The sequence below is a fragment of the Gigantopelta aegis genome, chromosome 12, assembly GCF_016097555.1.
Source record: "Gigantopelta aegis isolate Gae_Host chromosome 12, Gae_host_genome, whole genome shotgun sequence".
Taxonomy (NCBI): domain Eukaryota; kingdom Metazoa; phylum Mollusca; class Gastropoda; order Neomphalida; family Peltospiridae; genus Gigantopelta; species Gigantopelta aegis.
Window position 1 is genome coordinate 3530558 of NC_054710.1, and position 16061 is coordinate 3546618.

The following is a 16061-nucleotide window of genomic DNA, read 5'->3' on the forward strand; positions in this document are numbered from 1 at the left end:
AACACCACGGATATATAATGATATGAATATTGTCAGGGTGGTTCCAGATTTAATCACACTGACGAGGGGTGGGTGGAGGAGGGGCAGGAGCTAACAGTTTTTCTTTTGAGCCTAGTGGGTCAACCCTGTTTAACATTTGTGGTCAGGCACAGAGATTGGCTCTAGGCTTAGGTTTGCAGTGGTCTAAAATGGCGGCCCCCAGTTCAGAATGGTCTAAAATGGCGATCCCCCTACAGAATGGTCTAAATGGCAGCCACAAATTCTGAATAGTCTAAAATGGCGGCCCAACTCAGAATGCATGCAAACCATCAGCTGGAACCATATCATAAGTTTGGGACAGAGAATATAGAAAATTTTGGACAAACAGCGAAAAACATAGAAACACTGTAAAGAGTATTAAAACTCAAAAATTCAGGACTGTCAAATGCCATGCGAATCAGTGCAGAAGGTTCAAAACCTGCCAATTAACTCTTAGTGTTTTAAATAATATATCACAGTCATCTGCAGCCTCCACGGCCCACCCCTAGGGTTAATTCTGGAAAAGCCCTTTGATGACAATCTGCTGCTTACTATACTGCTCAGCTATGCTTACTGGCATGGACAGAATCCGTAAACGAAATATTTATAAAAATGAAAACCTTCTAGCTCATTCTTTCACTGCCAACGTGTAATATACACACACACCACCTCCCCACCAAATTTTTTAATAAATAATATAAAAATAATATATATAATATATATACCCCCACAAAAATAAATAAAAATAATAATAATAATAGTAATAATAAAAACAACAAAAAATAAAAAAAATTATTTATTAAAATAAAATAATAAATATACTAAAAACCCTACCTAAATTAGTAGAATTTAAATAGTTTGTTTGTTTTTTTTACCAGCAGCTACATCACAAATACTGTACCAGCAAAAGATGAAATAGCCGATAAATAAAAAAGTTAATAAATAATATAATTTAACAGCCTGGCCAATGGCAGTATCTGTACTATATCTATCTACTCACAGGAAAGATGACTGAGCCAATCAAATTGTAGCTTATTAAATACTGTTTTACTTCTACCATCTGTTGGAGTTAACACTGTTTTCCCCAGCAAATAACTGACTTGACAGTGACAGCCAATCTACTGTTATCGAAACACAAATCAGCCAATCACAATATGTATTTTTCAAACATGATCCAATCCATTTATCTGTAGTAAACGCGTTCGTCTGTGGACAGAACAAAATAACCAATGGAAGGAAGGCTTCTCTTAAAAATAAAGCTGTCCAATCCCAGCATCTGTTTGATGGTTTTGGACCAGCCAATAGCCAATAGCCTACTAGAAGCTGTTCAGATTTGAAGATGGTTTATTCAGTTCATAAAAGAGAAGATACGCTTCGCTGGACACCGCATGGTTCGGCCGGGACTTCGATACTCTAGAGAAAGAAAAAAAGAAAAAAAGAAGAACTTAACAACACCTCAGCACATTTTAAACTGTGGTTATTTGGTGTCTAACTTAGGATTATTTCAACACTTGGACTAGACACGTTAAAGGTTGTTTTTTTAACGACACCACTAGAGCAAATTGAGTTATTAATCATCGGCTATTGGATGTCAAACATTTGGTAATTTGGACATATAGTCTTTAGAGAGGAAACCTGCAAAAAAATGTCATTAGTAGCAAGGGATCTTTTATATGCACCATCCCACAGACAGAATAGCACATACCACGGCCTTTGATATCCCAGTTGTGGTGCACTGGCTGGAAATAGTCTAATGGACCCACCAACGGGAATTGATCTCAAACCGACAGCGCATCAAATGAGCGCTTTACCACTGGGTTACATCCCACCCTTGGACTAGACATAAATCACTCTATTAGTTTGTGAAATTCGCCCCAGAAGATCATTGTACCAAGTTTTAGAACAATTCCAATATTAGAAAAAGCTTCAATGATGAACATTATAGAAGAGTAAAAAAAATTCAATAAAATACTTTTATTTAATAACAATAATAAAAATACACATCTCTCTTGTACATGTAGCTTGTGAAGACTGTCCCAGAGGATCATTGCACCAAGTTTTAAAACAATTCCAGCATTGGGAAAATCTTAGCTGATGAACATTATGGCAAAGTGAAACTGGTTTGCATTAAAAAAATAATAATAATAATAATTTTAAAAATTCAAAATCTCTCTCTATTAGCTTGTGATGTCTAACCATAGGATCATCGTACCAAGTTTTAGAATAATTCCAATGTTAGAAAAACTTTGCAGACGAATGTCTTAGCGAAGTAAAACTGTTTGTATTAAAACTGTAGAGTACAGTGTATTTGCATGTCGCTGAGCCCCCACCCCACCCACCACCCACTCCCACAGGGAGAAAAACTGTATTAAAACTGAAGATTACTGTGTGTTGCTGAACAGGTGTCAACCCTCCCTGAACGGGTGCTTGCATATGGCTAAGGCCGCCCCCCTACCCACTAGCCACTCCCTAACCCCCAGAAGTAAAAGTGTTTGTACTGAAACTGTAGATTACTGTTGTTGAAGAGGTGACACTCTACCCTGAACATCGCTGAGCCCCCCCACCCCTCAGAGGTAAAACTGTTTGTTAAAACTGTAGATTACTGTGTGTTGTTGAAGTGCCACTCTTCCCTGAACATCGCTGAGCCCCCCCACCCCTCAGAGGTAAAACTGTTTGTTACAACTGTATATTACCGTGTGTCATTGAAGAGGTGCCAGTCCTCCCTGAACGGGTGTCTACATATGGCCGTGTAGTGCCCCCTCCCCTCCCCTCCCCTCCCCCAAGGAGTAAAACTGTATATTACTGTGTGTCGTTGAAGAGGTGCCACTCCTCCCTGAACGGTTGGCTACATATGGCCGTGTAGTGCCCCCTCCCCTCCCCTCCCCTCCCCTCCCACAAGAAGTAAAACTGTATATTACCGTGTGTCGTTGAAGAGATGCCACTCCTCCCTGAATGGGTGTCTACATATGGCTGTGTAGTGCCCCCTCCCCTCCCCTCCCCTAAGGAGTAAAACTGTATATTACCGTGTGTCGTTGAAGAGGTTCCACTCCTCCCTGAATGGGTGTCTACATATGGCCGTGTAGTGCCCCGAGTGGGTTCCGCCACAGTGGTTGCTCACAGCGTACAGGTTGTAGAGAACCGGACCCCTTCCTGAAACAAACAAATCAACACAGTACTGATAAAGGACGGTTCTTATTATGCGATTAGTCGCACTGACTTGTCGCATGCGATCAAATTGCAACGTGAGAACACCAAACTCAAAATGCCACAAGTTGGTGCAACTAATGGCATAATGAGAATGCCGCTTAAAGCAGCACATGTCCCGTACAGGGCCCCAACTAATGGCATAATGAGAATGCCGCTTAAAGCAGCACGTCCCGTACAGGGCCCCAACCAATTCTTCTTTTATCCCCAATGTTCAAGGACCATAACTCTGTCAAGAATTGAGTAAATCGCAGTGAATCTGTAACTGTACGTATTATTAAGGCTATAGACAAAACTGCAGCTCCATATCTTGAATCATTGCAGGCAAAAAAAAAGAATGAAAAAAAGTATGTGGGACAGAGGGACGGACGGACAGACAGATGGACCGACAGATGGACAGACAGACCGACAGATGGACAGACAGATGAACCGACAGACGGATGGACCGACAGACGGATGGACCGACAGACGGATGGACCGACAGACAGACAGACAGACGGACAGACAGACCGACAAATGGATAGACAGACGGAAGGACAGACAGACTGACCAACAGACAGATAGACAGATGGGCAGACAGACAGATGAACGGACAGATGAACAGACAGACGGATGGACGGACGGACGGACGGACAGACAGACAGATGGACAAACAGACAAATGGACAGACCAGTAGGGAAGTAATAAATTAGAAATTTAACTGTGCCTGCAAAAAAAAGAAGAAGAAAAGACGACATTTGCTTTGTTTAACCTTCTGAGTACTGCAGGCAAAATGTTTTGTTAAACACATTCTGGGTGGAAGGAGGGTAACCACAGCACTTGCCATCGGGGCCGTGGTGAAATCCAAATCCAAATGTGATTATAAAACTTTTTAGAGTCCAGACTCAATCTCTAATGATGTCACATGCATACAATCTGTATGGCGTTACCATGACATTAGTGTCTCGGACTCAATCTCTAATGACGTCACATGCATACAATCTGTATGGCGTTACCATGACATTAGTGTCTCGGACTCAATCTCTAATGACGTCACATGCATACAATCTGTATGGCGTTACCATGACATTACTGTCTCGGACTCAATCTCTAATGACGTCACATGCATACAATCTGTATGGCGTTACCATGACATTAGTGTCTCGGACTCAATCTCTAATGACGTCACATGCATACAATCTGTATGGCGTTACCATGACATTACTGTCTCGGACTCAATCTCTAATGACGTCACATGCATACAATCTGTATGGCGTTACCATGACATTACTGTCTCGGACTCAATCTCTAATGACGTCACATGCATACCATCTGTATGGCGTTACCATGACATTACTGTCTCGGACTCAATCTCTAATGACGTCACATGCATACGATCTGTATGGCGTTACCATGACATTACTGTCTCGGACTCAATCTCTAATGACGTCACATGCATACGATCTGTATGGCGTTACCATGACATTACTGTCTCGGACTCAATCTCTAATGACGTCACATGCATACCATCTGTATGGCGTTACCATGACATTAGTGTCTCGGACTCAATCTCTAATGATGTCACATGCATACAATCTGTATGGCGTTACCATGATATTAATGTCTCAGACTCTTATTGGGAAGGAAGGAAATGTTTTACTTAACGACGCACTCAACACATTTTATTTATAATTATATGGCGTCAGACATATGGTTACGGACCACACAGATATTGAGAGAAAACCTGCTGTCGCCACTTCATGGGCTACTCTTTTTGATTAGCAGCAAGGGATCTTTTATATGCACCAACCCACAGACAGGGTAGGACATACCACGATCTTTGATATACCAGTCGCGGTGCACTGGCTGGAACGAGAAATAGCCCAATGGGCCCAACGACAGGGATCGATCCCAGACCGACCGCTGTACCACTAGGTTATGTCTGACTCTAAAACATTTATAAGCACCAGGCCAGGTCTCAAGAATAAGAGAAGAAACCTGCTGCTAACAAATGGTTTCAGCACACTCACTTGAGTCGGCTGCAAATTCGGTGAGATCGAGGTCCTTGATTGGAAACTCGACGGTCGTCGTCACTTTACGGCTGAATCTCTCCTGACTAAACCTCTTCAGATCTAGCACATGGCTAAGGAAATCTAACACTGCGGGGAAAAACGTTTTTAAAAAACAGAAGAAGAAAATGTCAGCACATTTTAATATATGGTTTAAAGTTTGTTTTGTTTAATGACACCACTGGAGCACATTTAATGATTAATTAATCATCCGCTATTGGAAGGAAGGAAGGAAGGAAGGAAGGAAGGATGGATGGATGGATGGATGGATGTTTAACGACACCCCAGCACGAAAAACAAATCAGCCATTGAGTGTCAGGCAATGGTACTATTGGAAGGAAGGAAATGTTATATTTAACAATGCACTCAACACATTTTATTTAGGGTTATATGGCATTAGACATATGGTTAAGGACCACACAGATATTGAGAGAGGAAACCTGCTTTCGCCACTTCATGGGCCACTCTTTTCTAACACTTGGGGGGGAAAATGCTTTTAAAGAATTTCAAGACAATAAAAAGGAATACAGTCAAACCTGTGTTAAACAGTCACCAAAGGGAGTATCAAAAAGTGTTCTTTCAACACAGGTGGGTGCTTAATACAGGTCAGTTTATACTACATTAGAGGATTTGGGAGAATAAAAATGTGGCCATTTAACAGAGGTGGCTGCTTAATACAGGTGCCTGCTATAGCAGGTTTGACTAATTATTTAACAGCACCTATGGACATTTTAATCTATGACTATTTTGTGTACTACAAAAAAAATGGGGTTCTTCTGTAACTGTTGAAACAATAAGATAAGTTTCTACACAAATATTTATACACAATGTTATGCTCTATAAATTAGTGGGTTAATTAGATTGGGAATGTTGACATGTAATACAAACATTACAGGTACTCCAATTATGTGATTTTAATTCGCAAGCTTCGTACTGAACTTAAATTCTGATATATTAATTAAAAACATTACAAACAGGTAACAAACAGAGGCGTTCAATAGATCAAGAAACTGTTTTGATGTCATTGTTAAGGTCCGGCTTTTGCAATTGGCCATAACTGGCCATGACATTGTAATTGTGTCATGTGACATTGTTTCGGCTGCCACTGGCTTTTTATCTGCAGTACCGAACATGCAAGTGGGGTGTATTTGCTGCAAACTATAACAACATTACTTTGCATAATTGAAAGCGAGTTACTTCATTTTAAAATATCAGACAAACACATCTGATGCACTACTAACAATAAATGTTACAGAAATCAAACTAAGAAACTTCAGTCTTGTCTATTTTTGACACAGTAAGTATAACAATACACAAGTGTTGTATTGTTTGTAGCCTGACTAGACAATAGAGAGCCATTCCATTGTAATACTTCAGTCTTGTCTATTTTTGACACAATAACAATACACAAGTGTTGACTAGACAATAGAGAGCCATTCCATTGTAATACTTCAGTCTTGTCTATTTTTGACACAATAACAATACACAAGTGTTGACTAGACAATAGAGAGCCATTCCATTGTAATACTTCAGTCCCTGCATAATTAATAAAGAGTCATTTGGTTTGCTATATTATTATTATGAGAATGAGAAAAAGAAAGGTGCAGTTTATACGCACAGTGGTTACCTTAAAATTCATAATAAAGCACACCTTGCAATTCACCGTAAAAAATAGTAGCAGCTTATAGGCCGAAAAATATGGTAGATAGCCACTTCTATGTTACGTACAGGCTCAATCAAATTTTCTTCTTTTTTTCCAATACATGTTTTTTTTGGGGGTGGGGAGCATATCTCAACGCCCAAACAGTCTAGATCTCTCCCACACAAAAACGCCTGAAGTGATAAATATGGAGGTATCCATTGCCATTTTATTTTGTTTACACCATATAAATTAATATATTCTAATGTTAACGAATATATACTAATCTTTTCATTTTAAATTATAGAAAATGTTTAAGACTGTAAGCGTTAAAAGTTTGTTTCTGTTTAATGACACCACTGGAGCACACTGATTTATTAATGATCAGCTATTGGATGTCAAACCTTTGGATATTTCGACATATAGTCTTAGAAAGAAAATCCAAGTAAATTTTTTCATTAGGTCAGGCCATGTCATAGGGTTTTACGTGCACATTCAGAACAAGCTGTTGTAGTGCACGCCTTTTCCATCAGGTCAGGTCATAGGGTTTTATGTGCACATTCAGAACAAGCTGTTGTAGTGCACACCTTTTCCATTAGGTCAGGTCATAGGGTTTCACGTGCACATTCAGAACAAGCTGTTGTAGTGCACGCCTTTTCCATCAGGTCAGGTCATAGGGTTTTACATGCACATTCAGAACAAGCTGTTGTAGTGCACGCCTTTTCCATTAGGTCAGGTCATAGGGTTTTACGTGCACATTCAGAACAAGCTGTTGTAGTGCACGCCTTCTCCATTAGGTCAGGTCATAGGGTTTTACGTGCACATTCAGAACAAGCTGTTGTAGTGCACGCCTTCTCCATTAGGTCAGGTCATAGGGTTTTACGTGCACATTCAGAACAAGCTGTTGTAGTGCACGCCTTTTCCATCAGGTCAGGTCATAGGGTTTTACGTGCACATTCAGAACAAGCTGTTGTAGTGCACGCCTTGTCCATTAGGTCAGGTCATAGGGTTTTACGTGCACATTCAGAACAAGCTGTTGTAGTGCACGCCTTCTCCATTAGGTCAGGTCATAGGGTTTTACGTGCACATTCAGAACAAGCTGTTGTAGTGCACGCCTTTTCCATTAGGTCAGGTCATAGGGTTTTACGTGCACATTCAGAACAAGCTGTTGTAGTGCACGCCTTTTCCATTACTAACAAGGGTTCTTTTATATGCACCATCCCACAGACCACAACCTTTAATATACCAGCGAGTGCTTTACCACTGTGCTACATTCCGCCGCTTGATGGCTATGAATGCATACGTCAGTTATGGAGTGTCACTGTACGTAGTATGTTAGTTTAAATGTCAATAAACCTAGTGCCGTGACCTCGATTAATTGACATCTAATGTTCCAAGTTATCAAATTCTGAAAGTATGTGATCTGAAAAATATCACATACTTTGATTACATATGTACACTGGATACAGTGATGTGATACCTATTTTAAAATGAAAGCTGAAAATATCTTTTAAAAGCAGAAATCTCTCTACAATACCTACATGTACATAAGGCCATTTTTTAGCATTTAATTCCAATCAAATCCAGCCCACTTTGTGAAAATTATTTCAATAAAAACCAAAAAGTTGAAATTAGATAAAAAGCTGAACAATCACATCCCTGTGGATATGCTAGATAATATATGATAAATTAATATATTCTAATGTTAACGAATATATTCTAACGTTAACGAATATATCCTAACATTAACGAATATATTCTAACATGAATGAAATATATTCTAAGTTAACGAATATATTCTAAGTTAACGAATATATTCTAATGTTAACAAATATATATTCTAAGGTTAACAAATATATTCTAATGTTTTCATAGTAGATTAGAGAAAATCTTTCAGACTGTATGCGAGTAATAAAGGATACGAAGAACGAGAATCTGCGGAAACTTCTGGATGGAAAAACCTTTCGAACACGGCTTTCTCTGCTTGCACTTGTAGCATGTCTGAAACGAAGACACGAATGAAAAGTTACGACTGTTATTAATTAAACCCATGCAAGGCTATTTCTGGCACTCGCCAAATCCACCAGTTGCGAAATTTGACAGCATTTGGCGAATTTTTATTTGGCCAAATAATTTCATGTAATAATTAACTTTCTTTAAAGAAGCCACCTGTCGATTGCTGCAATTTTTGAAGTTTAATAGATAATTTGGTGAAATGTTTTGCTCACCCAGAGCTTAATTGCCCTGCCATGTAACACTTTGTGTGCAGTATCTTGTCGTGATTTTCTATGCAAATGTCAGAGATCGCAACACAATTTTAAAACATTAGACAGTAACTGTTAATCAATTTTCAATTGACTAGAAATATTGCTAATAAATAAATCACTAACTAGAAATGTTGCTTATAATCAAAATCTCTGACTAGAAATACCGCTAATCAAAATCGCTGACTGGAAATATCGCTAATCAAAATTGCTGACTAGAAATATCGTTAATCAAAATCGCTGACTAGAAATATTGCTAATCAAAATCGCTGACTAGAAATATCGCTAATCAAAATCCCCCAAAAACAAAATGTTCTCAGAAACCCAATATAGAAAAAAATAAATATTTTATTTAATGATGAACTCAACACATTTTTCATTTACAGTTATATGGCAATGGACATATGAATACAGACCACATTGATTATGAGAAAACACGCCACCGGAACTCCATGGATTGCATTCTATCTCAATTAGGTACACGGATAAGGGATTTTATACATGAACCATCCCACAGACATTACAGTATCTATCCTGCAACAACCGTTTCTATTGGCATATTATGATGACCAATTAAAGCAAAGTCATAAACATATACTAGCAAATTATGACTTTTGACGTCACTCATATGACGTCACACGCATAGCTACATTACAAAATGGCTCATTTGACCTCTAGGTCATCATCGTACAATGTAGCTGAAACAATAGAAATAATAGCTTTTCCACTTAATTTTTAAAGGCGATATCCAACGTCATAAACTAGTTATATCACAGTCTTTGTTACACCAGTTGCAGAGCACTCGCTGGGATTAAAAATAGCACAATGGATTCATCAACTACATTGTTCTATTAGTATCATGAAATTGTTTGAAATGGTCAATTCCACAGATAGGACAGTACATATCATGGCCTTAGATTAACATCGGAAACTGGTTGGGATGGGGAGAAACAGTCATGGTGGAAATGTGTACTCAGTACAGATGCTGGACAATGAGAATTTCGAGCCCTGTACTTGTATATTTAACTCACGGGACGTTCATCAGACTCGAGTTTTTCTTTCCGCATGAACAGTTTCAGGCAGTCTTCTATGTGCGTTTGACCAGTACGCTGAAAAAGAAAGTGCTACAATGTAAAAAGGAAGATAACATTATTCTGTGCAGGTAACTGGAAAGAAATTTGTATATTAATCGGCTAAACCTAAGAAAAGATAGACAATACATAGACATCTTCTGATGAAAGGTTCGTTTTGTTTAATGACACCACTAGAGCACATTGATTTTTTTTATCATCGGCTACTGGATGTCAAACATTTCTTGACATACAGTCTTACAGAGGAAACCTGCTACATTATTCAATTAGTAGCAAGGGATCTTTTATATGTGCCATCCGACAGGCAGGAAAGCACATACCATGGCCTTTGATATACCATTCGTGGTGCACTGGCTGGAACGAGAAATAACTTAATGGGCCCAATGATGGTCCCCTGAAGAAGAAGACAATAGGATGCTTCAGATATTTTGGATACAAATTGTGACGAAAGGATTCCGAAAGAATATTTTGTATAAGTTTCTTGGAGATCGTTCTTAAAAAGATAAAGGTTGACAGGTTAAAATTAGTGTTAGATGTGTAACCGAAAACACACACAATATATATGTACTGTGAAATCCTTTATTTTCCTGGGATTACGTGTTTGTCGTCTTAATAAAACACATTTCACTATGAGCCCCTGTGCTAGAATCTAACGATTTCTTACCTTTGGTAGGGGGAGTGACAGGTCCCAGAAAGGGTCAAAGGTCACAGATGTATGACCGCATTCAAACTTCAGTTCACTTTTCAACTGACCCACAAATATATCTGAAAGAACAGACACTTGTCACGATAAATATTCAACATCTGAGATCCTATAAAATATTAAAGTTAATTTGGTTTGTTTAACAACACCACTAGACCAATGATTAATTTATCATCCGCTATTGGATGTCAAATATTTGGTAAATCTGACTCACAGTCATCAGAGGAAACCTGCTACATTTTCCCATTAGCATCAAGGGTCTTTTATATACACTTTTCCACAGACAGGAAAGCACATACCACAGCCTTTGACCAGTTGTGGTGCACTGGTTGGAATGAGAAAAAAAACAATCATTTCAATGGATCCACCGATGTGGTTTGATACTGTGATACATGCACCTCTGGCAAGCCTATAAAATATAAAATACTAAGACCATATTCATAGTTTATGTAAATTGGTGCTTTATTACACATGAGGGGACTTGCCACATGTTTGTAGGATATAAACCAGCTGCAGTCCAAATACAATTAATACGCTCACTGCAATGCACTTTTAAACATATTAAAAGGTGAGCATATATTAATTATGTTCTTGAAACGTTCACAGGTTTGTAACAGTAACAGACTTACCAACTATCTTGCTGTGATCAAACCGTAACAGTAACAGACTTACCAACTATCTTGCTGTGATCAAACCGTAACAGTAACAGGCTTACCAACTATCTTGCTGTCATCAAACCGTAACAGTAACAGGCTTACCAACTATCTTGCTGTCATCAAACCGTAACAGTAACAGGCTTACCAACTATCTTGCTGTCATCAAACCGTAACAGTAACAGACTTACCAACTATCTTGCTGTCATCAAACCGTAACAGTTACAGACTTACCAACTATCTTGCTGTCATCAAACCGTAACAGTAACAGACTTACCAACTATCTTGCTGTCATCAAACCGTAACAGTAACAGGCTTACCAACTATCTTGCTGTCATCAAACCGTAACAGTAACAGACGTAGCAACTATCTTGCTGTCATCAAACCGTAACAGTAACAGACTTACCAACTATCTTGCTGTTATCAAACCGTAACAGTAACAGGCTTACCAACTATCTTGCTGTTATCAAACCGTAACAGTAACAGGCTTACCAACTATCTTGCTGTTATCAAACCGTAACAGTAACAGACTTACCAACTATCTTGCTGCCATCAAACCGTAACAGTAACAGGCTTACCAACTATCTTGCTGTCATCAAACCGTAACAGTAACAGGCTTACCAACTATCTTGCTGTCATCAAACCGTAACAGGCTTACCAACTATCTTGCTGTCATCAAACCGTAACAGTAACAGGCTTACCAACTATCTTGCTGTCATCAAAACGTAACAGTAACAGACTTACCAACTATCTTGCTGTCATCAAACCGTAACAGTAACAGGCTTACCAACTATCTTGCTGTCATCAAACCGTAACAGGCTTACCAACTATCTTGCTGTCATCAAACCGTAACAGTAACAGGCTTACCAACTATCTTGCTGTCATCAAAACGTAACAGTAACAGACTTACCAACTATCTTGCTGTCATCAAACCGTAACAGTAACAGGCTTACCAACTATCTTGCTGTCATCAAACCGTAACAGTAACAGGCTTACCAACTATCTTGCTGTCATCAAACCGTAACAGTAACAGGCTTACCAACTATCTTGCTGTCATCAAACCGTAACAGTAACAGGCTTACCAACTATCTTGCTGTCATCAAACCGTAACAGTAACAGGCTTACCAACTATCTTGCTGTCATCAAACCGTAACAGTAACAGACTTACCAACTATCTTGCTGTCATCAAACCGTAACAGTAACAGACTTAGCAACTATCTTGCTGTCATCAAACCGTAACAGTAACAGACTTACCAACTATCTTGCTGTCATCAAACCGTAACAGTAACAGACTTAGCAACTATCTTGCTGTCATCAAACCGTAACAGTAACAGACGTAGCAACTATCTTGCTGTTATCAAACCGTAACAGTAACAGACTTACCAACTATCTTGCTGTTATCAAACCGCAGGTAGGTCTTCCAGTACAGGGCCGCCTTTTCTTCATCACTAGAAACAGTGTTTAAAAATGAAGAAAAGTTGAGATGTTTTCTCTTTTATAGATACATCGCCTGTCCTCAAAGCAGTGCATATTCCCCTACGGGTAGTAGTCTGGTTCGAACATCCCAAAAGCCAATGGGATGGCCTAAAATTATTCTACTGAATGCTCCCTCTTGTTCTGGTCACTTCACTGTAACTTCCTTCTTTTTCCTTCGCTGTTTTGGTTCGAACGTAAGGGAATATGCACTAGTTTGAGGACAGATGATGTTAAAAAGAAAATAATAATGTACAACAAACGAAGCCACATGATTTACTGTTATCAGTAGCATTCACCACTATCCACGATACATTTGTGGGTCTGACAACAGTGTATGATCGTATGACTCAAACACCTCCGGCAAGCACATTTACTGAGCTAGTCCTGAGCTACAGTCCGTCCCATCTTCCAATGGTTTTTGTGTTTTTTACATTTCAATTTGGTTTCATGTAACAAGAAAAGTAAAAGTGTTTTGGAAATAACAAACAAATACTATTTTTATGTGCAACTTAGAAAGCAATCGGCTCAGAAATAAATAACTTGTAGTAAATTTCATAGTATGAGAAAAGGCGTTCCTTGTGGGACGGACTATACATACAGGAATGGGTGCAGTAAATTAAGCCAGCTGGGGGTGGGGGTGGTGGTGGTCTGTGTGTGCGACTATATGTGTGTGTGTGTGTGACTGTGTCTATGTGTGACTGTGTGTCTGTGTGTTTGTATGAGAGTGTGTGTCTGTCTGTTTGTCTGTCTGTCTGTCTGTCTGCATGTGTGTGTCTACTCTGTTGAAAAGAACTACCTTTTATTTTCCAGTTTTTCATCCTCCAGCGTGACTGGTTTGGGTTTCTCTTGGACCTGGTTCACATCCTCGTGCAGACCTTCTAACAGATACCGCAGGAACTCCTGGGAATCCTGCTGTCTGTAACACAAATAAACCACAATAAACAGAACTTCTAACAGATATCGCAGGAACTCCTGGGAATCCTGCAGTCTGTAACACAAATAACACATTTTATTTACGGTTATATGGCGTCAGACATATGGTTAAGGACCACACAGATTTTGAGAGGAAACCCGCTGTCGCCACTACATGGGCTACTCTTCCGATTAGCAGCAAGGGATCTTTTATTTGCACTTCCCACAGGCAGGATAGCACAAACCATGGCCTTTGTTAAACCAGTTATGGATCACTGGTCGGTGTAAGTGGTTTACACCTACCCATTGAGCCTTGCGGAGCACTCACTCAGGGTTTGGAGTCGGTATCTGGATTAAAAATCCCATGCCTCGACTGGGATCCGAACCCAGTACCTACCAGCCTGTAGACCGATGGCCTAGCTGCCACCGAGGCCGGTCCACAGGCAAAATGCTCATCTATATGTGCATGTGTGGCTCATTTAACCGAAAGGCAAAAAATGGCAGTACATCAATAGACAGATCCATAAAGTTCAAATTAGCATTGTGGCGAATTAGTAATGCAATATATTCTACAAATTCAACTTTAATTCGTATGTGGAGATTTGACGAGCAACAGCTTAAATCCGTAACAGCAGTAATTATGATGATAATGATAAATGAATGTTTAACGACACCCCAGCACAAAAATACACATCGGCTGTTGGGTGTCACAAATGGTAAATACAGGTATATGAAAATATTATGTTTATATATTTATTAAAACCACCAGCAGTAATATATAATATTTACAACAAATAAATACAAACTTAAAAACACAAAATTATCCGTTATCCATCGACGACAAACTAGCTACCATCTGTAAAATCCCTGACCTACAACATTTCATCTCGCAGCGACCACAATTGCTGTCTGTGATGGTACTAATTCTGAGCCTCTGCGTTTTACTAGCATGTGACACTGTATATAACTGATTAAAACTTAAGTGGTGGTGTTTTCGTTCAAAACATCTTGCAGAGGACAAAGTAACATTCAAGACTTTACTGACATGTGGTAACCTCCTGGCCTCGTGCGTATAAAAGTTGTAAACATTTACAGACCATGCAGGGCCCCATTCCACGAAGCGATCTTAGCCCTAACATTACCGTAAGCGCATAGCTACCCTATGCACTTAAGTAGATCTTAGGGCTAAGATTACCGCAAGCGCGTAGCTACCCTATGCACTTAAGTAGATCTTAGGGCTAAGATTACCGCAAGCGCGTAGCTACCCTATGCACTTAAGTAGATCTTAGGGCTAAGATTACCGCAAGCGCGTAGCTACCCTATGCACTTAAGTAGATCTTAGGGCTAAGATTACCGCAAGCGCGTAGCTACCCTATGCACTTAAGTAGATCTTAGGGCTAAGATTACCGCAAGCGCGTAGCTACCCTATGCACTTAAGTAGATCTTAGGGCTAAGATTACCGCAAGCGCGTAGCTACCCTATGCACTTAAGTAGATCTTAGGGCTAAGATTACCGCAAGCGCGTAGCTACCCTATGCACTTAAGTAGATCTTAGGGCTAAGATTACCGCAAGCGCGTAGCTACCCTATGCACTTAAGTAGATCTTAGCCCTAAGATTACCGCAAGCGCGTAGCTACCCTATGCACTTAAGTAGATCTTAGGGCTAAGATTACCGCAAGCGCGTAGCTACCCTATGCACTTAAGTAGATCTTAGCCCTAAGATTACCGCAAGCGCGTAGCTACCCTATGCACTTAAGTAGATCTTAGGACTAAGATTACCGCAAGCGCGTAGCTACCCTATGCACTTAAGTAGATCTTAGGACTAAGATTACCGCAAGCGCGTAGCTACCCTATGCACTTAAGTAGATCTTAGGACTAAGATTACCGCAAGCGCATAGCTACCCTATGCACTTAAGTAGATCTTAGGGACTAAGATCTCTTCGTGGAATGGGGCCCTGGGGCCCAATTCTCAAAAGTCTCTTAGGCTCTGCTAGACAACAAAGCATCCTCTTTGTAAGTCTTTTAGCACTGCACTGCGAGATCGCAAAGTTGCG

The 16061-nt window shown here is 39.7% G+C and overlaps 1 protein-coding gene across 3 annotated transcripts in view; it reads right to left on the bottom strand.

The window, feature by feature from the left end:
• Nucleotides 1-800: 800 nt before the first annotated feature.
• Nucleotides 801-16061, bottom strand: part of LOC121386471 (ubiquitin carboxyl-terminal hydrolase 2-like) — a 33175-nt gene continuing 17914 nt past the window's right edge. For 2 of the 3 annotated variants that reach the window (XM_041517383.1, XM_041517384.1), the window contains exons 6-13: nucleotides 13893-14012; nucleotides 13004-13068; nucleotides 10929-11029; nucleotides 10205-10297; nucleotides 8832-8910; nucleotides 5232-5333; nucleotides 3042-3168; nucleotides 801-1431 (exon numbers count right to left, since the gene is read on the bottom strand). In XM_041517383.1, the coding sequence (XP_041373317.1) occupies nucleotides 1335-1431; nucleotides 3042-3168; nucleotides 5232-5333; nucleotides 8832-8910; nucleotides 10205-10297; nucleotides 10929-11029; nucleotides 13004-13068; nucleotides 13893-14012 (784 nt within the window). In that variant the 3' untranslated portion in view covers nucleotides 801-1334. The remainder of the gene's footprint in view (nucleotides 1432-3041; nucleotides 3169-5231; nucleotides 5334-8831; nucleotides 8911-10204; nucleotides 10298-10928; nucleotides 11030-13003; nucleotides 13069-13892; nucleotides 14013-16061) is intronic. The other variant, XM_041517385.1, reaches the window with a different exon arrangement.